The sequence below is a fragment of the Terrapene carolina genome, unplaced genomic scaffold (assembly GCF_002925995.2).
Source record: "Terrapene carolina triunguis isolate 2854851 unplaced genomic scaffold, T_m_triunguis-2.0 Scaffold58, whole genome shotgun sequence".
Taxonomy (NCBI): domain Eukaryota; kingdom Metazoa; phylum Chordata; order Testudines; family Emydidae; genus Terrapene; species Terrapene triunguis.
In genome coordinates, this window is record NW_020664409.1 from 57,659,379 (window position 1) to 57,682,321 (window position 22,943).

The 22,943-nt window shown below is 44.9% G+C and overlaps 1 protein-coding gene across 1 annotated transcript; it reads right to left on the reverse strand.

The window, feature by feature from the left end:
* Positions 1-10,644: 10,644 nt before the first annotated feature.
* PRDM14 (PR/SET domain 14) lies at positions 10,645-21,790 on the reverse strand. Its single transcript, XM_029913323.1, has 7 exons — positions 21,265-21,790; positions 20,915-20,971; positions 20,663-20,820; positions 20,055-20,325; positions 17,866-18,068; positions 14,949-15,050; positions 10,645-10,872 (listed from the first exon to the last, which is right to left on the reverse strand). The coding sequence occupies exons 1-7, from the start codon at positions 21,788-21,790 to the stop codon at positions 10,645-10,647; spliced, it is 1,545 nt and encodes a 514-aa protein (XP_029769183.1).
* Positions 21,791-22,943: the final 1,153 nt, after the last annotated feature.

Consider the following 22,943-nt stretch of genomic DNA (forward strand, 5'->3'; position numbering starts at 1 on the left):
TTGTAACAGCCTGCATATTAGTGTCTAGTCTAATCTTAGGTTTCAGAGTAGCAGCCGTGTTAGTCTGTATCCGCAAAAAGAACAGGAGTACTTGTGGCACCTTAGAGACTAACAAATTTATTAGAGCATAAGCTTTCGTGAAAGAAGTGGGTTGTAGCCCACAAAAGCTTATGCTCTAATAAATTTGTTAGTCTCTAAGGTGCCACAAGTACTCCTAGTCTAATCTTAGTATTATAGAGCTGAGTTGAGGTGCACTTGATTTTTTGTAAAAAAAATCATATTACAAAACTACAAATTAACATTTTCTGTCTTAAATGCAACATGTTTTAATATTATTTCAGAACTGGAAATTTACAATTTGTACTAAATGAATAAAATTCTCTTGCTTCCAAAAGACTGGGCCCAAAACCACAGATTCAAAAGAGAGAAAACAGATAAAGTTTAAAAGACCTTTATAACACTTTTGATTTTCTTATTATTGCTTTTAATGAGAAAATGAGGGTATAGTCCATCCACACAACAGACATAATTAAACTGAAGTGCCATTGATCAAATGCACAGATGGTTTGAGGCGATTTAAAACATTTTAACAGTTATTTTAGTTATCCTTACATTCTGAATCTGCTTCAAAAATTAAACAATGCTTCCTCGTCCATGAGAGAAACGTTCTGTTCCTTAAACCTCCCATAGAACCCTTTTATCATAATTACATTCCAGCCAAAACTGTTCCCTCTAGACTGAATCAATCAACGCCGTAAAAGCTGTACGGTTTTTGTCACTGAAGGCCCACTGCTTGCTCCTTACAGTTACAAAAACAAAAAAGGATCAGCTAGAACTCTTGAATAAATATCCATTGTGAATTACTTGCTTTAGCCAGCACCAAGACACTTGCTAAGAGGAATGTAAGCCACGTAAAAGAAAGTTAATCCCTTGTGTGAAATACATAGGAATAAGGTGCTGAATGCGATAGATAGATAGAAATACAAAAGGAACTTAAAAACGAAGTCTGGGCAGAATCTTTCTATCCAAGTTAAATCTCAGAATGCAGATTCCTGAGCCTGACAATTTAGTCAACTTTTTGATAGTGTGTTGCTTAGTTTCACTTGGAAAAAAATCTTTATTCACATGCCAGATTCCTTTCCCCTCAATCTCTCATATTCCCCCAATCCTTCTAAAAGGATCCTACTGAGCTCTTCCTAGCTGGCACCTGCACTTTGTAAGGTCTCCTTCCTTCTTCTGCTATAAGAAAACCAAGGTGGGTGAGGTATTATCTTTTATTGGACCAAATTCTGTTGAGGAAAGAGTCAAATTTCCAAAGAAGAGCTCTGTGTAGCTCAAACGCTTGTCTATCTCACCAACAGACGTTGGTCACCAATAAAAGATATAACCTCATCCCCCTTGTCTCACTAATATCCTGGGACAACAACTCTCCACAAAGAAAACCAAACAAGGAGAATCTCTTCTATTTCCTTGGGTGTGAAACCCTCCCCAAGCTTTATTTTTTAATTATTTAAACCTACCGCATAAATTGCAGAAGCACAGCTGAGATCTGGGGCTGCAAGTCAATGAGTAAAAAATCAAATGTGTATATCACCCTTCCAGGAAATTTCCTCTTTGGGGCACGAAATCTGCCATGTGGTTTTTTCTTTTTCACTGTGGACATTTCCCCTGTGTGGTCTTCAGACAAGTAACTGAGATACAGTTTTGTTCAGAGGATTCTTATGTCTTTTTTAAGATGACAAGGAAAGGAAACAGCTTAATGCTTACAGGCACCAGAGGGGGCTAATGGAAAATCTAGCCCAGACTAAGGCCATGTCTACACTAGCGGGTTTATAGCAGCACAGATGTACCGATGCAGCTGCGCCGCTGTAAGAATGCTCGTGTAGCTGCTCAATGCCAACGGGAGAGAGATCTCCCATCGACATAATAAAACCACCTCACGAGCGGCGGTAGCTATGTCGGCAGGAGAAGCTGTCCCACCAACACAGCGCTGTGCACACTATTACATATGCCAGCAAAACTTATGTCGCTCAGGGGTGTGTTTTTTTTACACCCCTGAACGACTTAAGTTTTGCCGACACAAGTGGTAGTGTAGACATGGCCTTATAAATATAATAATCTTTACACACATTTTCTTAGTGGGGCTGAGCCAAGGCCCAAAGCTCATTGCAGTCAATGGAAACACGCCCATTGACTACAACGGGTTTTGGATCAGGGTCACCATGCACTAGGCTCAAAAGCACTCAGAACTGGTCTGGCTGCTTAAATGATTTCCGAGGGAGCAGAGTTAGGCCAGCACTGACCACGTGTCTATATTTTCAATGTGAATGCATATTAGAGAAGGATGCAAACCCTTCAGGGCAGAGATTGTCTTTTTCCTGGGTTTGGGCAGTGCCCAGCACAATGGGGAACTAATCCTAACTGGGGTCTTTGGGTGCAACTATAACATAAATATTTACTACTACAGCTAACGCTGCTACCCGACTTTCTTACCCAGTGCTACATTTCTAAACTGTAATTACATACTGACAGATGTGGTTGCTGAAATCAGCCGTAAGGAGAACTGGCGAGCTCTAAAAGATGAATGGATGCTTTGCTTATTTCCTTGGTGGTTCATGGCCCTGAAAAAAAATCAGCTTTTCATTAAAGGAATCGTTGGAAAATGTTGTTGAAACTGATACTGCAGAAATAAGTCTGCTTCAGTGCTGCCTTCCCATTTTATAATGGCCCTTGCATTAGGGGGCTTGAGGGGGAGGCCACTGATGTCCATTTACTTTAGTAAAGATTGTTATTGAATGAAACCTTTAATGGGGCGTTTATGATCCCACTCAGCTAAGAGCTCAGAGCTTGTCTTAGAATAGTCTTTCTCTCCACCTTGACAGCTATTAGAGAATCAATACAGGTAATATGTCAGCTAGTGGTCAGCACTCCTGTAAACAGTAAGGTGGGGCTGAAATGGAAACTGACAGGTAGCCACTTAGAGAGAGTCTGTGGGTCAAACACATTGTCTCCAGGGAGTGTCATCATTCCCCAGTCAGCATTGGGAGCAGATTGGAGGAGGTAAGGCACAAAGGCCAGACTCCCTTAAAACCACACCGAGTACAGTGCTTACCACCCTGCAAAAGGCCTGGTGTCTTGTCTGCTGCCCTGTACAGCAAATCACAGAGATGTATTGGGTCAATATCACCCCGGGGCAACTCCATTGACTTCACTGGGATTACACTCAGAATGAGTTGGTTGCTATCTTGAAGTCACCTAAGAGATCATATCTTTGAATTGGATCTATTGTTTTACTATAATCCGGGGTCATTTCCTCTTTGGCTTAATATTGATTTTAATGTTTACAGTGACCCTAGTTCTAGAGAGATGCTTCAAAATAGGCCCAGTGAAATACAATAGTGGCAATAAATCCAGTCAGCTGCCATAGACAGAGGAAATGTTCTTTACTACTGAAAGGCTAATTTAGATTTTATTTTTTTGATCCATGAAATGTGTTTTTCTAGCTCCTGCGTCTCTGCTGGCTAGTCTGCAAACCTCTGTGGCAGTTGAAGGCCACAGAGAATGGCTTTCCTTCCCTGTCCCCTTTGCAGCGTGAGGATGATATACTTTGTGCCTCTCTAGCACCTTCCATCCAGAATCTCAAAGGCTTCACATGCACTTGAATGATGTCCTACTAGTCCCCTGCAGGGTAAACAGGATCAGCATGAAAATTTAATATTACAGCAGTATCCACCATTGCCAGTCAGAACAGGGGACCCACTGTACGAGGCGCTGTACAAACCTATAGGCAGATACAGTCCCTGCCCAAGGCTCTCAGACCTAGGCTTTGTCTAGACTGAAGATTTGTTCATGTCTGTAGGGATGCTGGTTCAACCCCCACATTGTAGCTGGGTTGATCTGGTGCAAGATGGGACTAGCACCTGTGTGATTTAGTCTGGAGTAAGTCTCAGGAATGCAAGCCCGTTTCCCACTCAGCTAAATTCAGGGTTCTTACCAGTGTGACTAAATTGATGTACCTACCCTAGTGCAAAGAAACTTGGTATAAACAGGGACTATGTATTATTGCTCCATATTACTGAGGAACAGAAAAGTTAAGGCCAGGATATTCAAATGATTCTGCATACCTCAAATTGGGGGTGCCCAATCTGACTCACCTCAAATACTTTTCAGAAAGTATTGGGCACCTACCCTTTGAATATCAGTCCCCTTTAAGATGTCTTACATTGGACACCCAACATCACTAGTTACTTTTTAAAATCTTGGCCTAAGTGGCTTACTCAAGGTGACACAACCCAGACAGTGACAGAGTTTTTACCATTACACTGGGTTTTCACTATTACACCAGGTGCTGCCTGGGGTTCCATAGTGGAATGTCTGGTACTGACCCTGCCAGGATCAGGAAGGGGTTAGAGGATCAACATCTCTTTCTCCAATCCTGTGTTTTTAACACTCGGTGTGTGGGGGGGGGCGGTATAGCAGAGCAGGGAGGGAAGATTGAATGTATTTGATCTAATCCACATTTCCGTATTGCACGGGTCACTGTGATCGGAATGCCATGGAGTCAGGTGTGGAAGGAACACAGTGGGTACCTATTTGCTACTGTGGGATTTGGTTGTTCTAAAAGCAACAATCAGGTTTTGAATCAGGCATCAGAATAACACCTGGGACATTTCCCACTGGATCTGTAGCCTGATTTCTCTTCCTTAGAGGGTTTCCACCTGAATATGTGCCAGTGATTTTGTGCCTTACTTTTCCATGTATGCAGACAGTGTAGTTGTAGCTGTGTTGGTCCCAGGATATTAGCAAGACTAGGTGGGTGAGATAATCAAATTAAAGATATCACCTCACCCACCTTGTCTCTTTACTTTCCCAGGGTCACTTATGAGAGAATTGGGGGAAAGATCTCCAAAGAAATTGTTTTGTGTTTTGGTACATGGATGACAGCTGAATGGAGGACGTAGATGGTTTGTTCAAGTCTCTATGGAAATGCAGATTTGGACTGTCAGCCCTGAGGCTGCTCTACCAGCAGAGCAATAGGAAACCAGTTGTATGTCTCCCACTGCCCCTGTATTTGCTGCTGGGCAGGGTGGGTGAAATTTTTTGTGCGAGTGAGAGAGAGAGAGAATGTGTGTTTGTGAGAGAGAGTGATATAGTTAGTGTGTGTGTGTGTTTGTGTGTGTGAGAGAGAGTGATATAGTTAGCATGTTTGTAAGAGAGAAAGTTTCCAAGTGTTTGTAGGGCTAAACAGGAGATTGCAGAGAAACTTCTGTGAGGTGGAGAGAACACCCCACACTCAGCCCCCCTAGGTAAAATGATTTCCCTTGTTTAATGAACAGTTTGGCTTAATCAATATTTGTTTGCTGCATTATCTGTAATTCACTAAGCTGCTTTCCACGATACTTAACTGCCTACGTCTTTCACTCATTCCCCCACTGAATACAACAGGACAGTGCTTTGAAGAAAAAAAAGCATTTGAACATTTGGTAACATGCTGGACACAGCCAAAGGGCAGCAGATGTCACTGGAGTGGCTTTTGTTTTGTTGCACTTGTCAGGCAGAGTTTTAGGACCATCTTATTGTTGTAGTCTCTCTATTGTCATTCACATTGTGCCTTTTCAGAGGTTATACACTCCCCTGCCCCTGAAACCCAAGGAAAGGCTGAGATTGCCATCCCCCTCTGGTTTCTATTTAGATCACCTCCCATTTAACATTTAAAATACCTTTATACAGATAAAGCAAAGCACTTAAATCAATTAGTTTCTCAAAGGTTAGATTTATCATGATGACTTGACTTACCCCTCCCATTTTCAGGCACATCTCTTCCCAGACATGGCAAAAATTGGCAGAACACCACAAGTTGTGTGTGATAAGGCAAGTCCCATGGTCATTTCGCCTGAGCTAAAAGGATGCTACAGTATTTGGGTGAAATCCTGATCCCAGAGAACTCCCTGCAAACCTCCTCTAGGATCTGTATGGATATGTAACATACGGTAACCAAAGATTCCTCCTAGTTTCTGTTAAGGCAGCTGGATAGAAGTGCTGTGTTTTACGTATTACCTCAGATAAGGCTAACAGGAGAATTTAATCATTTGGTGCAAAGGGATCTAACAGCTGGGATAATCCCAGGAGAAAGGATCCTGAGACTTTACAGTTAGCTTTGTCATGAATATTCTCCCTTAAATTGGACAAACAGCACCATTGCTTTAATGGCAGTGCCTTGCTACATTTACAGCAAGCAATCCTTCGGAGAACATGCCAGATGAAAAAGTGCAGCACACCCCTCCCCAAACACACCGCCCCCTGGCCCCAATACATGGTCATGAAATCCCATTCGCAGCTGAGCGGTCTGGGGCTATTCATTTGCCCGACCCCTGGCAGCATTTCAAAGGGGCAAACATTCTTCTACAATTTAAATCCTCTAGAAGGAAACATTAGCACATTGTCCACAAACAGGACATGCATAGACTACTGAAGGTAAAAGGAGCATTCCCTAATATAAGCCTCATCTTTCTCCTGCTTTATGCTGCAGGAACCTCAACACACGTGCATATGCTTACTTTGACAATCGTTGCATTTCCCCTGGCAGAGACTAAGAATTGACAGCGCTGTCCCACCCTCGGACTCAGGGAGCAATTCAAGCTGCTTTCACGCTTGCTGTCTTCTGCAGAGCCACGCGGCTTTATTTCCTTTTCTCCACTCTAGTGCGCTGGTCGGTTGCCACCCTCCATCCCAGAGACAGTTGCATTTCAGGTGCTGTGTGATGGGAATTGCAGGTAGAATTGGGATTCTCCCCACGTATATTTCGGCGTGGCAAAAGGCTTTTATTGGCATAAGCCTGGGATCATCACAGTATTCACAAGGGGGAGGGAGCTGGATCTATGATTCAGTGGCCAGAACTCATGCATATCCATTTAGGCCCATTCCTGTAAAGTGCTGGGCAGCTCACCTCCCATTGAAGTCAATTGCCATCTAGCCAGCCCTTAATTCCCAGCACAGAGACCAGTTGCTCCAGCTGTATGTAGGGATGTGGGATTTACACTCAAGATGCATTTAGCTGAGGTTGCCAAGATATCAATTGCTTCATTTTATATTTCTGCATAAGGATTTAGAATGTAAATGTGTGTATTACCAATCGAATGGAAAAACTCAGCAGCCTTCTCCTGAAAGCCAGAACCTCATAGCATTTATTTAGTTTGAGTGCTTTCTGCATTAATCTCACAGTAGCATTCTTAATAATTAACATAAAAACACAGATTTATAGGCTTGAAATGCAATATAACAAACAGGATACCTACAATCAGAAGCACATGTGAAACCCCTCACAGTTTGATAAAACTGCACTATAGCAGAGTTTCAAAACCACGGCTTGTGTTTTCGTACAAAGTGTAACTTTCTACCAGAGGAAAGTATATATAACTAAAGGACTACAAATAATGAGGCACCACAGTTCCATAAATAATCCTCACATATGTGCGATGGTGAGCGTTACCTACCCGGGAAACCATCTGTATGCATTTCACAGCACTTCTAGCTAATTCTTAGTAAGTCAGACACATTTGGTTCATTGTTGAGGTAGCTGATGATTTCATAGAATCCTGAGTTAATTAAGGGCCTGAACCAAAAAGCTCTTCACACACCAAACTCCCATTTTTGTGAATGGGAGTTCTCTACAAGGGTGAAAATCACCTCTGTGCAGAGGGCCAGCAAGTGAAGTCCCATATAAACCCCCTAACTATACTTCAGCATGACTTGAGTAATCTATGAGCTCTGTGCTGGCTGTCTGCATGGGAGGGAATTTCATCAATTCAGCACTTAGAAGCTCAGGCTCTTAATGTGTCCTTTCTATGCTATAAGAATCTTTGGTACCAAAATATGTGCAAAATATTCCAAAACAAACAAAACCTTCATCCACTTTCCCCTACACATATATACAATATGTATTGATTAGATTGCCTACATATTAACTAATGCTGAACCTAAATATTTCATTTACAATTAAATCATTTTATAAATATTCCTTGCAAGACTTTTATCCATGAAAACCATGAGTGTACAACAATAAATAGAAATATTAGTGCAAATCAATATATACATATTATTTGGCTAGTGTAATGAAACATGCAAGCAACATTTTTCTAGCTCTGTGACATATTTAAAGGGACACCGTCAAGGTTTGTCGGCTCAAAATGTGATCCATATTTCTCCATTATTTGTGTGCAAAGTCCTTACTGGGCTGGGAAGAGGTTTTTAAACAAAGGTTTCAATTCTCTTTGTTCTTCGTTAAAAAGTAAAAGAAAGAATCGCAGCTTCCCAGTCACAGGTAATCTGTGGGTGAAATTCATACTGGTGCAAAAGGCTACCACAAGGCTGCTGCACCCCCCCAGCTTCAGCAGGACATAACTAGTGCATACGCCTTTTGCTGAGCCTCTACGCCAGACTGGATTTCACCCTGTGTGTTTGAGAGAGAAAAAGAATTCTGTTAGGACTTTGGATTTCACTTTATGTGGCTGCATAATCTGGATTTTGGACTCTCCAAAGTTTGGGATCTTTTTGATCAAGGGTGATTGGTTCAGTCTGTTATAAAACAGGCCATTGGTAAAACTCAGATCAGGATCCAGGTTCAGATTTGCAACACACCTAAGAAGTAGTAAGGGAGCAGATCTCGGGTTTTAGTTTCGGCCCTTCTTTAGTTTCAAGAGGGATGAAAAGGACTAGAAGAAACACACACACACAAGGCCAAGATTTTCAAAAATAGGAACCTGAAGTAAATATCCTAAATCCATACTTAGCCCATAAGTGGGCTTTGTAACAGCACCCAACAGCTCCCCTGGAGGTCATTTAGAAGTTATATAAACAAAGGCTTCAATTTTGCTTAAGAAAAATCAATGATGGATTGAAGAAACCTCAATTTGCAACATCAATAGGAAATGGAGGATCAAGTCTTCAGGTCCTCACTCAAGATGTGGAACTCCCATTGACTCCAGTGGGAATTTTGCAATCAGAGAGTTTGTGGGATTTGACCCTCAGTGCATATATCTCAAAACTAACAACATCAAGAACTCCTGGGTCCATCTTGTACTTCAGACCTTATATTTAAACCAATATGCCCTTTGCCGTAACTGAGATAGGGGACTCTGCTAATGTAGCAGAACTGGGTTTTCAGAAACTCTGTTATACCTGAATCACACTAAAAACAACAAACAACTCAAGCACCCAATAGCAACGCCATAATAATAATGCAGTAAGCACACAAAATGAGAAAGTATAAAAGGACACAGATTTCAGTGTCAGGATCCAAGTGATCCCTATACAGAACAGCACAAGAGGTAAAGGATTTCATTGATGCTACCTGCCTTGACATGGTCTGATGTAATAGAACATTTCTCTGCCATACAGACAAGGGAAAGTACTAACATAAAAGAACTGCAGCCAGAGTGTGCCTGGCCCTTATGGGTATATCTACACAGCAAAGAAAAATTCGCAGCTGGCCTGTGCCAGATGACTCGGGCTTGCAGGGGTCAGGCTGCAGGGCTGTTTCATTGCTGGTTAGACTTCAAGGCTCGGGCTGGAGCCTAGGCTCTAGGACCCTGCAAGAGGAGAGGGTCCCAGAGCTCGGGCTCCAACCCAAGACCAAAACTCTACACAGCAATGAAACAGCCCTGCAGCCTGAGCTCCATGAGCAGGAGTTGGCTGGCACAGGCCAGCCATGGGTGTCTAGTTGCGGGATACACATGCCTTACGTGGGTGCACAGAGCAGAAGCTGTATGCAGCCTTCTCCCGGTTATGTGACTGACTCATGCAAGAGCCAGCAGAATTGCATCTGGGAAGCTTAGGGCCTGCTTCCATCCTGCTCTCCTAAAGAGATGGAAAGGAGGTAAAACCATAGCTCCATCCCCAAACTGCACTGGCCAGCAGAGCTGGGTGGCCACTGTGCTGTAACCCACAACTATTTAGTTGCAAGCACGCAACCTTTACATGCTTGGGAGCTACCTTCCTGAAGCAGACTGCCTCCTGCTGCTCCCCCGGGGTATGTGGGCTCCACTCTGCTCCTACATGGAATGGTCTAGCCCCAACAGGATGTCCCCAGTGTTTTTCTCAGCCAATATGCCACTGAATAAAGGGACTAAATGCCCAGAAACACACGTGCCCTACTTGAACAGGCAATACATGTCAGAGCCAGCTCACACTCATTCACAAAAATAGACTTGCGCCTTATGTGCGTCAAAATGGCTGGAACGATACACTTCATAAAATAATAACCGGTTAATAGGGGAAAATAAGCTTCAGAACTGGAGCGGAGCCCCAAAAGTAAACATGGACTACACTGGTTTTACAAAATGCACCTGGTAACAACACAGCCAAGGAGTTTCTGTACATCATTCTGGACAGTCCATGGAGACATCACATTGGAAGCACAAAAACGTTCATGGTCACACTCACATAAGACATTTATCTGAGGGGACATGCACCCCTGTGGAGGTCCCAGCACAAGGCCAAAGCACCACTCAAGCCATCCATGAGGGGATGTAAATGATGCCTAGGCCCTGGGCTCTTCTCTGGCACAAGGGTGAATTTCATCTTCTGAAACGTACACACCAAACACATCCACACAGCTATACGCAGCTCCAAACGCAGGGCTGCTGGCTAAAGAGCGGTGTGGAACTTCATATGGAATCGGAATTCCTCCTGCTCCAGGAAGTTCTTGCCGCACACGGTGCATGTGCAGCCTTTGTCCTTGCTGTGTGTGCGCCGCATGTGGCTGTCGTGGGCCGCATGGGAGGCAAAGGCTTTGCCACAGTGTCTACACTTGAAGGGCTTCTCTCCCGAGTGCTGGCGGATGTGAGTGCGCAGGATGCTGGAGGCTGTGAATGCCTGAAGAGGTGGCCGGCATGGGGGGAGGGAGAAAAGAGTTTAAAAGCGGTTATACAATTTTCTAGAAAACAATCTCCTAAAGGCTCCACCCCAACCCAGCACTGAAGACACACATAGGAAGGTTAGCATGATACTGAAGCATTAGTCAACCTGTTCCCCATCAGAAGGGCAACAGAAACTCCATTGCTGGAACAGCCCTTAGATTATTCTGCTCATTCAGAAATGAAGCCATAGAAGCAGGACTCTCAGGGGCTGATTCCCGTGTCCCCTACCCCAGTGAGCATAGATCAGAGCTAACGCCACCAAAAGTCAGTGGACTCCTTACACTAGTGAGGGAAGAAAATCCGGCTCACTGGTTATAATGAAAACATTTCTGACTGGAAGACACCAGCATATATTTTCCATGTGTCAAAGGAGGCTGGGTCAGGTCAATAATGTCTTTAATTAGCTGTGTATTTATTAGATTTTACCCCAGTTCCCTTGTTCCAGTATTTGTTTTCAAGAACTTAACCCACACAAAAGAAATCTAGTTTTTATTTCTGTAAAGTGTCTCATTTAAATTCATAAAAGCAAAGAAATGATTGGGTTACCACTGCTAACGCTGCCTTTTTGGTACTCACATATAAGGGGTTGGAATTCAGTGGACCAGAACTAAGGGGACTCATTTGTCTCTTTTTTTCTTAGCCTAATTAATTTTGTTCCTTCTCTACCACCCAACATTCCTTACTCCTTTCCTTGAAGGAAACAGCTCCCAACCCTGCTCTCTCTCCCTTACTCACAGAACATGCCTTCAGCACATTTACACATTCTCCTACCCTACTACTATTCTTCATGGAGGTTGATGGGAAAAGGCACCACTGCTGTTTTCTGCTCTAATGAGATCTTAGCTGTCCTCCTTAACATACAGCAAATAGTGCCTCACGAATCCAAACAGGGCATGTAGACAAGCAACTGACAGCAGGGGAGCACTTCTAACAGACCAGCAGGATCAATTGAACATAACAAATAACTACCCTTTCACCCACCCACAAGAATAACATTGGCTATCTCCTCAGGTGCTATAAATCGGTGTAGCTGCATTACCCACAAATCCCTTCTTCACCTAACCACCAACAGCCATTGCTTTCCAAGCAGAGCTGCACCTCTACGTCATTTGATTTGATACTCAGAGTGCAAAGGAACTTGGGGGTACATATTATACAGAGAAAGGAGGAAGGGTCTTGTTGTTAAGGAACAGGACTGGGTGTCAGGTAACCTCAATTCTGCATCAGTCTCTGCCACAGTCTTCCACTGTCACCTTGAGCAAGTTACTGAATTTCTCCATGCCTCACTTTCCTCATCTGAAGGCTGCAGCTGCACTGGCTGAGCCGGAAAAAGCAAGGTTACTTTGGAGCAGTAGCAGTAAGTTAGGGGAGGCAAGAGAAATTATGAGTGTTTAGGAGGAGCAACTAATGTTCTGGAATGGTAGAGAATTAAGAAGAGAGACTTGCACCACCTCAGAAATCTACTGGCAACTCCCTGGGAGAACTGCATCCTACAGTCTGAGAACTAGTGATCTCTAGCCATGTCTACACTAGAGACTGTCCAGCGGCACAACTGTACCAATGCAGCAGCGCAGCTGTAAGATCTCCTGTGTAGATGCCAACAGGAGAGAGCTCTCCCATCCCCCAGTGTGTGGTGATAGCTATGTCAGCAGAAAAGCACCTCCTGCCACATCAGTGTTTCTGTCAGTGTAACTTATGTCGCTCAGGGTGTGTTTTTTTCTCATATACCAATAAAAGTGGTAGTGTAGACATAGCCCTAGTCTGATCTGCCAACAAAAGACTCAGTGGGACTCCTTTTGGGACTGCCAGAGCTCAATGCTGAAAGAAGTCCAACACTACACAGAAAGATCTATTCCCTCACTCTGGTAGAAGCTCTGCCATCTGTACTCATGACCAGCAAGTTAAGGATGAAATTTCACTTCACACACGAGGTTGGGGTGCCAATGTCTGGGAGAGCAGAACACAGACAAAACCCACCCCAAGGAGTTTCGTTGCTGCAGCGGGAGACAGTCAGACCACTGCACCTGTTTGCAACAATTTGTATACAAAAGTAACTTCTCATTAAAAGTATATCAAGTATTTTAGCTGAGACTTCTGCAAACTACGGACAGGACAGACTGTCCCTGAGCATCCTGAATCCTAACAATGTTCATGTAACATTTCAACCCAGATGCAGTTCTGCCCAGAGCAGATCCTTTACATGAAGCTGTCCCCATTCCGTGTGGAAGGAGCGATCAGTTGCCTTCACAGCACCATCCTCCCCTTCCCAGATGCCATTGGCAGACGTGCCCTGGGTCCAGGGCATGCTAGAGGAAGGGGTAGGAACCAAGCAGGTTGTGAGGAGGTCAGGGATGGGGAAAAGAGTTGGGGAGAATGGGTAAGGGCTCCTCTCCCCAGTCCCACACAGGTTAGGCAGAAAAGCAATAAAGCCAGACTGTATCTCTTCCACACAGCTTCTCAGGAGGTCCGCAGAGTTGCTGCTGCCAGAACAGGATAAGGGATGGGAGGCCATCAGGAGCAGAGAAACTGTACGTGGAGGGGCCTGACCTCACATAGATCCAAAGGCGCTGGAATGCTCTTTATAGTGGGGGTGCTGAAAGCCAGCAAAACTATTCCCAAACTTTTTACCTCGTGCCCCCTTACCCCTGACCGTGCCCCCTGCCCCTCCAAGCTGAGGCCGGGAGCAGGGCCAGGCCTCCAGGAGGGGGGGCAGGGATAAAGGGGCCAAGGCTGGGGCCACAGCAGAGAGCAGGCACAGGGCCAGGAGTGGAACCCCAGACACGGGGCCAGCAGCTGGGACCCAGCGTGCGCAGCCGGGACCCCACATAAAACCTGGGGGTGCTGCAGCAACCTCCACACTCCTACTTCCCGTGCCTATGCATAGATCCCTGATCACCAAATTTCAGTTGCCTATTCCGTGAGACACAAACCCCACACACATCCTGATGGAACAATAGGAGAGGAACAGAAATTTCCTCCCTAAAGCTTCCTTCCATGGGTTTTTCCACAAAAATGTATTATCCAAGCTTTGATTTGTAACAATCCTTCCTTCTAGCTGCATCTTTGTCATATCAAGCCATGGAAGGAAGTGGTTAGATTATTAGCAGGAGCAGTATTAGAAGCTGAGGTTTTTAAACAAAGCTACACAACACGTTTTCTAATTGGCTCTTTCAAAGAACTGCCTTTGTACAAATGCCTCATACAAAACTTTTTCACTTCATGCATCTGATGAAGTGGGTTCTAGCCCACGAAAGCTTATACCCAAATAAATTTGTTAATCTCTAAGGTGCCACAAGGATTCCTCATTGTTTTTGCTGATACAGATTAACATGGCTACCACTCTGAAACCTTAATCATGTGAGTAATTTTTACTCACATATAGCCCCACTGACTTCAATGTAAGTATTATTCATATGAATAAGAGTTGCAGGATCAGGCCTGTGGAGCAGACCAGTTACTCATCAAGTAGTGCTAATAAGCTCAATTACTACTTGATGCTGAAGGGGAGCCAATAAGGACCCATGAAGTGGTTCAAACCATACAGTTCTATCTAGGTATCTACCATAGTATCTCAGCCCCTCACAAGCATTGATAGATTTAATCCTCATACCTCCCTCCTGTGAGGTAAGGACCTAATATTAACTCCATTTTGCAGATGGAGAACTGAGGCACAAGGTAGATGAACGGTCTTGCCCAAGGTCAAACAGGAAATCTGTAGTTAAAGGTGGAACTAAACCTGAGTCCCAGTCCAGAGCCCGAGCCAGAGAACCATCCTTCCCACACCACTTCCACTTTCTTTTTTAAAAACAGTTCTCATTAAGTAAACAAAGGAATAATTTTAGCCAATTTGTGGATTCTTTTCTTTGGGTGGTTTGAAAAACCTATAAAAAGAGGCTCATAGTACTTGAAGTAGAAAAAATAATTAAAAAAGAACTACAAAGAAAAGCACCCGGTCACACTGTGCAGTATTGAAAATCTACAGGTAATCTATGGGAGAAAGCCAGCTCTGAAGAGGATTGGATTTTCCTTTACCTTGTTACAGTACACACATTTGTAGGGCCGCTCTCCGGAGTGCACCCTCATATGTTTGTTCAGGCTGGAGGACTGTGAAAAACTCTTCCCACATACTGAGCACTAGAAGGAAAACAAAAAGTTAACACAAACACACAATAGCTAAGGATTTCCTGTCAGAGCACAAGCCAATAACTGTTGAAAATGATAGATGTGTGTGTGTGTGTGTGTGTGTGTGTGTGTGTGTGTGTGTGTATCTACACACACACACACACACACACTTATAAATCTAACTAATACAATTAATTTAACTCGTAAGTGGCAAAATGTTTTAATGTATATTTATTAGAGTTGGTCAAAAACAAATGTAAAAGCATGGGCAATTTCCAAGTTGTTTCCACTTTGTGGGGTTAAAAATGGACCCATTTTACATTTTTCCAAAAAGGTTCAATATTTTTAAATTAAATTTTAATTAAAAAAATTATTGAAATTGTTTGTTTACGAAAACCCATGTTTTTGGTAAGTGAACATTTTTCTGCCACCATTTCAATAATGGTAATGGGGTAATAAATATTGTCATTAAAAAAAAGTCACAAAAAATCCAAAAATATATTTTAAAATTTTCATTTTTGAAAAAAGACCATTTTTATATTTTAAAAAAAATTGTTCATACATTTCATTATACTATCCAAGGCTCAATCCTAAGAGCATTCGGTCTTCAGAATTCCCACCCACATAGTTAAACTGAAAGATCACTGCCTTCCTTTTAACAAAATAAGTAATAATCTGAATAATGTGGTGCATATTCTGTAGCTGCCTGTGATAGAATAGAGCCCAATTCAAAGCTTATTGAAGTGTATTGAAAAACTGGCATGGACTTCAACATGAATTGTAATTTTCAGTTACGATTTGCGTGAGTGAAATTCTCATCCATGATATTAAATAAACTCAGCCAGGACTGGTGATGACCAGAGTAATTTTTAAAAATAAATTAGAAATTTTAAACAATATATGGTCTCAGTATATACCCTTTGCATTAAAAACATGCTCTGACTTAATTGAATGTAAAGTCTATGCACAATGGATTTTTCATTCTGCTGATTTGGCTTGCAATATTTTTCTCCTGCATGCAATTCACATTAAATGTCTAAACAGAAAGAAAGACATTTCTGTTTAGACATTTAATGTGAATTGCATGCAGAAGAAAAATGCATAAGAAAGAAAGAAAGAAAGAAAGAAAAGACCATGACACAACATTCCAAAACTTATTTAATACACTCACATTTTAATCTAAATCTCTAATCCCTATTTCTAAATCAGTGTGATACTATTACTGTACTGTTATTACATTGAAATATTGCTGATCTAGCTATAACAACCTTCACTGGGAAGTTCACTTTATTTCAGGAGGAACTATAAAATAGTCAGGATGATATTTCAGCTCATATGAAAGTAAGAGGTTGTTGAAATATTACATATTCTGTTGTGTCACATCAAAATTCGGAAGGTTATCCTGACTGAGGAGGTATGAAAATTCCTTGTTTTTACATTGCCAGTGCATCTGAGAGAAGCCTATGCCTACAGAAGGGTATTTGGTGGAGACTAGCCAAATATCACAACATAGATTTGCTCCCATAACAGAATATTCTAGATATTTAGATTTAAACCTTTGCCACCTTTCTATTTAAAGTATCTAGCTGAAATGAGGAGAAAGCAGAGTCCCAAAGCTACAGCTAGAGTCGCATTGGATACAAACACGCAGAAATCATGGGAAGCCCCTGAGTCAGGAAATGTAATTGTCTGTGAGGATACAGATCGGTGCTAGTATTCATAAGGAGGATGGACTGTTTCCTGGTAGGATCATCTCTGTAACCCTCCGTGCTGCTTGCTCTCAGCCTCCAAACAGACAAATCATTAACCTTATAATTTATCCCATGACAACAGTTCAGACAACCACTACGACGGTTTAGAATAATGTAGGAACGAAAGTGAGCTGGCGGACACTCTCGCTGACTCGAGCCCTCAGACTTTGCTAACCGGGACAAATATAATCAGCAAGAGACCCCTGAACTCCTGTTAACATCGTCCTACTTTTCCTTTGCGTGCCTGTGGCTTTCGGAGCAGCAGGACTTCTCTGCTGGGGCTGCAGCCTCCTCGCTGCCGGGCTAACCGGCGGAACTGTCCTTGCTAGATTGTTTTAATTCAGAGCTGCTGATGCCAGCTCAAACTTTAACTCCCTTCTGCTCAAGAGGGGAGATTTTAGCGGAACAGAGCTTGGAATTCAGAGAGAAAAGCAGCAAAACTGCTTACAAACCATGGTAACCCTTAAAGGGATACGTGGTTGTAAATTAAATACAACTAACCTCCCCACACACACCCCTCTTCCCCATAACAGGATGGATGCTATTCAAAGTCAGGCTTGTCCCACCTTTTCTCATACTCTGACCATCATGGACTCTATATGTTAACAGTGTGAAATGTTTTATTCTTATCAATAAGTATCCATGCCATGGAAACCTGGCCGGGTATCTAAAATCACCGTTTATTTCGTTGTCTAGTCCTCTCCAAATGCACCTCCCGCTTTCTTACTGGGAAGGCACTGACTTCGCTTTCAGATCTTGGCCATTTCAAACTACCCCAGCATTGGGTGAGTTCACATTGTAATGGGAGCCCCGTGGAAAGCTGCAGGTACTTTCATGGTGTGGTATGAATTGTACTAGCACGTGATATGCTTTCAAGGTGTACATGTTCTTTAAATGTCAGCATTTAAGCATCCTAGAGGGATTGTAATTTACAACTGTCATTTGGGATTGAGGGGTCTAGGACAATTCATTGGTTTTGCTCCTAGATTTCATACAGGAACCATCACCCAGAGTGTGAGAGGAAAACTTGGAGAGGGGAACAAAACACAACAAAACAAAACAGATGCAATCCTTACCTTGTGAGGTCTGTGTTTCTCATGGACATGAAGAATATGGATCCTCAGTCTGTCTCTCTTTTCAAACGATCGGTTGCAAAGATGGCAAGGAAATTTTCTGTCTCCTTGATCTACGCAGCGAGTGTATTTCAGATGTTTGTCTCTGTAGTATTTGTAGGCAAAGACCTTGCCACATCTCTCGCATTTGTAACTCTCCCCAGATTCTGTGCAACACAAGGGAAAGTGCCATCACTTAAATACTTGGAGGTAAATAGCTGTCAGTTTCAAATGTCATTGTCTTTCAGAGCTGGAACCCAACCAAGGAGAATTGTAGCTTTTTAGAATTACAATAATTGTAAACAAGAATTACAACATAGTTAGAAAAATGCAATGGAGTTTACAAACTAGATTGAAGTCTGCTAAGCACATTCCTGAATTTCCTTTTTGTGGTCTTACATTTTACCATATTTACAAGAGTGTGGAGCAGACAAATATTTCTTGAATGAAATCCTGGCCCCACTGAAATCACTGGGCGTTTGTCATTGACTTCAATGAGGTCAGGCTTTCACCCCTTCTGTCTTTACCTCTAAACGGAGATCTCCATTCCCTGTCTGAATGCACACCCCGACGTAAAACAACTACTGCACATTAATATCTGACAAAGCAAACCTGACTTTTGCAAAATAAAACAGCCCCCCTACCCATGATAAATCATTGGTTTGGTTATATACTTACTAATATTGGTACTGGCAATGTGTGTTTCATTTTCCACTTAAAATAAATTTGCATATGTTGCTTGAAGTTTTAAAAGTAATGTCAATTATGTACTACACAAGTGTGTGTTTTTGTTTTCAGACTCAAAGTTTCTACTGTATTTTAAACACATCCTAACAATTTCCTTAGTTTCCTCCGTATGACAAAAGTATTTCGATATCAATTCCTCCCATGGTTACAAATCCAAAATAGTCAAGCCTTAAAATGAAATCCTTTGTCAGGGTTAAACAACCTTAGAATGACAATTACTAGATACTCAGAGGTCCACAGAATCACTTTGTTTTGTTATTGCTGCAGTCAGCTGAACCATTCTTCAGTGATTCTGTCTCCCTGATACATTCATATAGTATCATTCTAACATATGTATATATATATGAATGCAACATGTTTTCTATAGAATACAGAGTTGCTACCTAAAACTGATGTCTTTTATTTATTCGCTTTGGAATCCTGTCTTCCCCACAAGACAGCGTCTTCTCTGACACCACATCTTTCCTGGCACCATCTGATTACTGTGTAAACCATCTGCCTCCTTTATGAAGAATGTGAATGTGAAAATTACAACTGAAGATCAAAACGGTATGAAAATGTGTGTGGGCAAGTGAGCCAGAATGTTTAAATATAAATCTGATTCAGGGCCCTCTTTTGCCGATTATAGCCAATGGGGGAATTTTGCCACTGATTTTAAAGAGATCAAGAACGGGACCATATTCCCCAAACATGAGTTACTTTAGTTTCCAAGTTCTTTGCGGGCAGAAATCACCATTTGCAAAACACTTGAATTTTATGTTCTAAATTACATCTTTTGTTCACAATACAAATTCCGAAAGCAAATTAAAACTAAGACTGCTACCCCGAAGTAAATGGCGTGAAGTCTGGGGAGCTGGCTGTTGATTTTGTATCCCTGTTTTGCGATCTGAGTCGGTTGCAAATGTCTTCAAACAGAGAAGTTTTGCGCCGAGCCGGTAGCTACCCTGGTCATAAATATTCAGCCTTCTCAGCACCTCCGGGGAATTTCTGCCTCAGGATTTTAAGATTTGAACAAATAAGTAAAGGAATGGAAGGATGGGTCCTTTTCCCTGAACTTTAATTGTCTTTAATCTAATGGTTCTATTTAAACTAAATCGTGTAGAAAGTTTCCGCCCTGAATTGGAAGCAGAACCCCTGAAAAGATTGGAAAAGGCTTAATTTATTTACCGGAGATTGAAATTCATGTAAAATAAATGGAAATAGGCAATAGAGATTCGTACACAAATGGAATCTGCAACTCACTTGAAATGGTCTTGTTCTAAGCAAAAGCGAAACGAAACATTCAGAACACAAGCAGCTCTGTGATTATAATCACAACGAAATAATCACTGGCATTGATAAAGAATCTACCGGTCCACAGAGAAATGGGAACAACCCTTTCCACAGGGCTCTGTGCAGGCACTGACCTTCTGGCTGTTGCTGGGGTCCCTTTCCTTCTGTCGCCCCTTTCAAACTGATGGGGATGCCCAGGAACTGCAGATAACCGTCTCCATACCACACCAGCAGCTCCTGGTTGGGTAAGATTTCTTTGCAGCTTTCATAAAATATTTGGCCTTGGCACTGAATAGCTGTCAAATTCTGCTCCTCTGGGAACCGGGCACAGTTTACTAAGGACATCCAGTTTCCCGAGGCTCCTTTCCCATCTATAAAATGGCTCAAGCGACCATCTTCGAAAATCTGGATAAAATATGGGGAAAGAAACCTGTCAGGTTTCCTAGCACTTTGGGTGTTAGAAACCTTCCCCAGTGTAACCCGTTTGTACACAATTTACATGGATCCCTGCACCTATAAAGCCTCTATGTGGGCAATCACACATGTCCTTGCTCTTTGGGATTCCTCATTCAAGTCAATAGAAAGATTATAGTGGGGGCTGGATCAAGGCTTTGGTTATTTTCTTTCCATGTTTCTGCAGGCGTTGAGGACAAAACCACCACCCCGAGTAGCAAGGAGTCAAAGGGCCTTTTTCGGTGCAATGACCGAGCCAGTGTGATGTCCTAGGGGTGAGCCCATCTACCTCCCACATCAAGGAATTGTCATCGTAAATCTTGATCTCGCTGGTGTTGACCACTTTGCCTTGGAAAGGGCCGAAGCGGACGCCCCTGGGGATGAGGTGGGTGCAGAACACCCCCAGCTGCAGAACTTCCCCGTGCAGCGTCTGCAACACGGACAAACCTGGAGGGCGAGAGGAAAACAGAAATACAGACGATCTAATCAGGAGCTCAGCCGAGCGCGTCCTAATGCACCTGAGCCCTGGGGTCCCACCTACCTTCGGGTAACTGGAGGGACTCTCTGTCCAGCAGCGGAGCGTGAGACTCAGCATCTCCTGCGAACAGAACAGGAACCCCTGGTTAGCCCCCAGGCGAGCCGTTTGTACCACACACACATTGCACTGGACAGCTGCGGGCAGTGAGGGGGGAGCCCGGTCCGGCTGAGCGGAATGGTGTGACCCTGCGGCCGGGATGGGCTCCGGGCTCCCAAGAGGCGATTCCTCGCTCGTGAGCTTGGGTCCATGCAAAGGGCCGAGCAGCGTGCGGGGGTTGGACTCAGCAAACCGAGACGGGGCCAATAGGGACGCGCTCCCCCGAGGTAACTGACACGGCCCGGGCTCTGCCTTACCCGGGCTGGCAGCTGGGCCCCGCACCGCCCCGTACAGCACGGCGCGCAGATCCTCCTGGCTGAAGCGGTACGGGCGGCAGGGCTCGGCCTGGGCGCTGGGCCGGCTCGCGGCCGCCGCTCGGCCCTTCCTGGCGGGGCCGGGAAAGAGCTCGCCCGCCTGGCTGGGCAGTTCCGGGGGGCCCGCTGGCGGGGCCCGGCTGCTGCGGGGCGATGCCTGGCCGGAGAAGGAGGGCCAGGGGGACGGGGGGCTGCAGAGCCGCTCGCCCTGCAGGGCCGAGGGCCGGGTCAGAAAGGCCGGGATCGCGGCGAAGCTGAAGGGGGCCAGAGGCGGGGAGGGGGCGAGCAGCCTTCCCAGGGATTTGAGGGGGTGGAAGAGGTCGGGAGGGCGCCCCAGCGCCTCCAGGTACTGGGCGGGGGGCAGGAGCGGCGGGTAACAGGCGGCGATGTCCCCCGGGCTGGTCCTGAGGGTCTCTCCCGCGTAAGTCTGGTCTTTGGAGGCAGGATCCCCGGCTAGAAACAGGGACATGGCTGGAGCCGCAGGTGGGAGGAGGGAACCTGTGGGGAAGGGGAGACACCACGTTACACGGAGCGGCCCCGCCCGCTGCAGCAGCCGCGCTCTGCCTAGGGGAGAAGAAAAAGCGACTTTATAACAGGGGCCTCCGGCTCCTTCCTACATGGGGGCACATGGCTGCTGCTAGGCCGCCCCGTCTGCGGAGCAAGGGAAATATCCAGCGCCTGCAGCCCGGCCCGGCGTGTGGCCCAGCTGATCTAAGTGCTTCTCCTCTGCCCCTCAGAGCCTGCCTGCCTGGGCGCCTCTCCCCGCCAGCCAGCCGGGCAACTCCCCCATGGGCCGCCCTGGCTAGCGCTGGGGAGGGGCTGCTGTTAAAGCTACCTGTCCAACAGCCGCGGTGAGCCAGGTGGGGGTGGAGCAGAGGAGAAGGGACAGGAGAAGGGAGGAAAGAAGGCGGGGTCCTGCTCAGGGATGACCCCAATCTCCCTGAGCCTGATCTCTGCATTGGGGGTGACCCCGGAGTGGCACCGCCCAGGGCACTGAACAGTCGCTAGTCAAAGGCGACTAGCCCCATTTCCTCGAGGTTACAGCCCAGCCCCCAGCACCGAGAGCAACCAGCCCTGGCCACCGCGTACCCCCTGCGGCTGTTCAGCCAGATCAAGGATACGAAACGGGGGTGGGGGCTGGGGACCTGGGAAAGGGGAATCGGTGGGGAAGAGCGGCCGGCTGGCAGGTGAATCTGCGCTCAGGTCGCAAACGCCACCAGGAGCCGTGCCAGGCTGGGGCTCCTCCATACACAGCCCGCCAGCCCCTAGGGAAGTGGATCGGGCTTCCCACCCTGATTGGGAGCTGGGCGCTGCATTGGGGGCTCCAGCCCCCGGCTCTTCCCCAGCAGATACCCCCCCCCCCCCCCCCCCCAGTGGCATGTCCCGCTTGAGGGCCCAGAGCAGCTAGTTTGTAATCGGGCTACAGACCCCGTCCCTCTCCGCAGGGCAGAAGCGAGGCCGAGCCGGCAGGGGAAGGAGTTGGGGGGGGCAGGGGGAGTGGGGAACCTCCTTCTCCCAGGGCTTTATTTTTAATAGACAGATAACAAGTTAACAATGGCTGAAGGATGAAGCCCCGGCAGCACCGATGAATCTGACCTAATGGGCAGGATCAATGGGGCCAA

What these genes read in the sequence shown, in the direction of transcription:
- PRDM14 (XM_029913323.1), bottom strand. Translation starts at nt 21,790, where the DNA reads ATGTCCCTGTTTCTAGCCGGGGATCCTGCCTCCAAAGACCAGACTTAC. An exon ending in GTCCCTCCAGTTACCCGAAG is followed by an intron (nt 20,821 to 20,914) that starts GTAGGTGGGACC and finishes CTCGCCCTCCAG; the next exon opens with GTTTGTCCGTGTTGCAGACG. An exon ending in AGAAACACAGACCTCACAAG is followed by an intron (nt 15,051 to 17,865) that starts GTAAGGATTGCA and finishes TTTTCCTTCTAG; the next exon opens with TGCTCAGTATGTGGGAAGAG.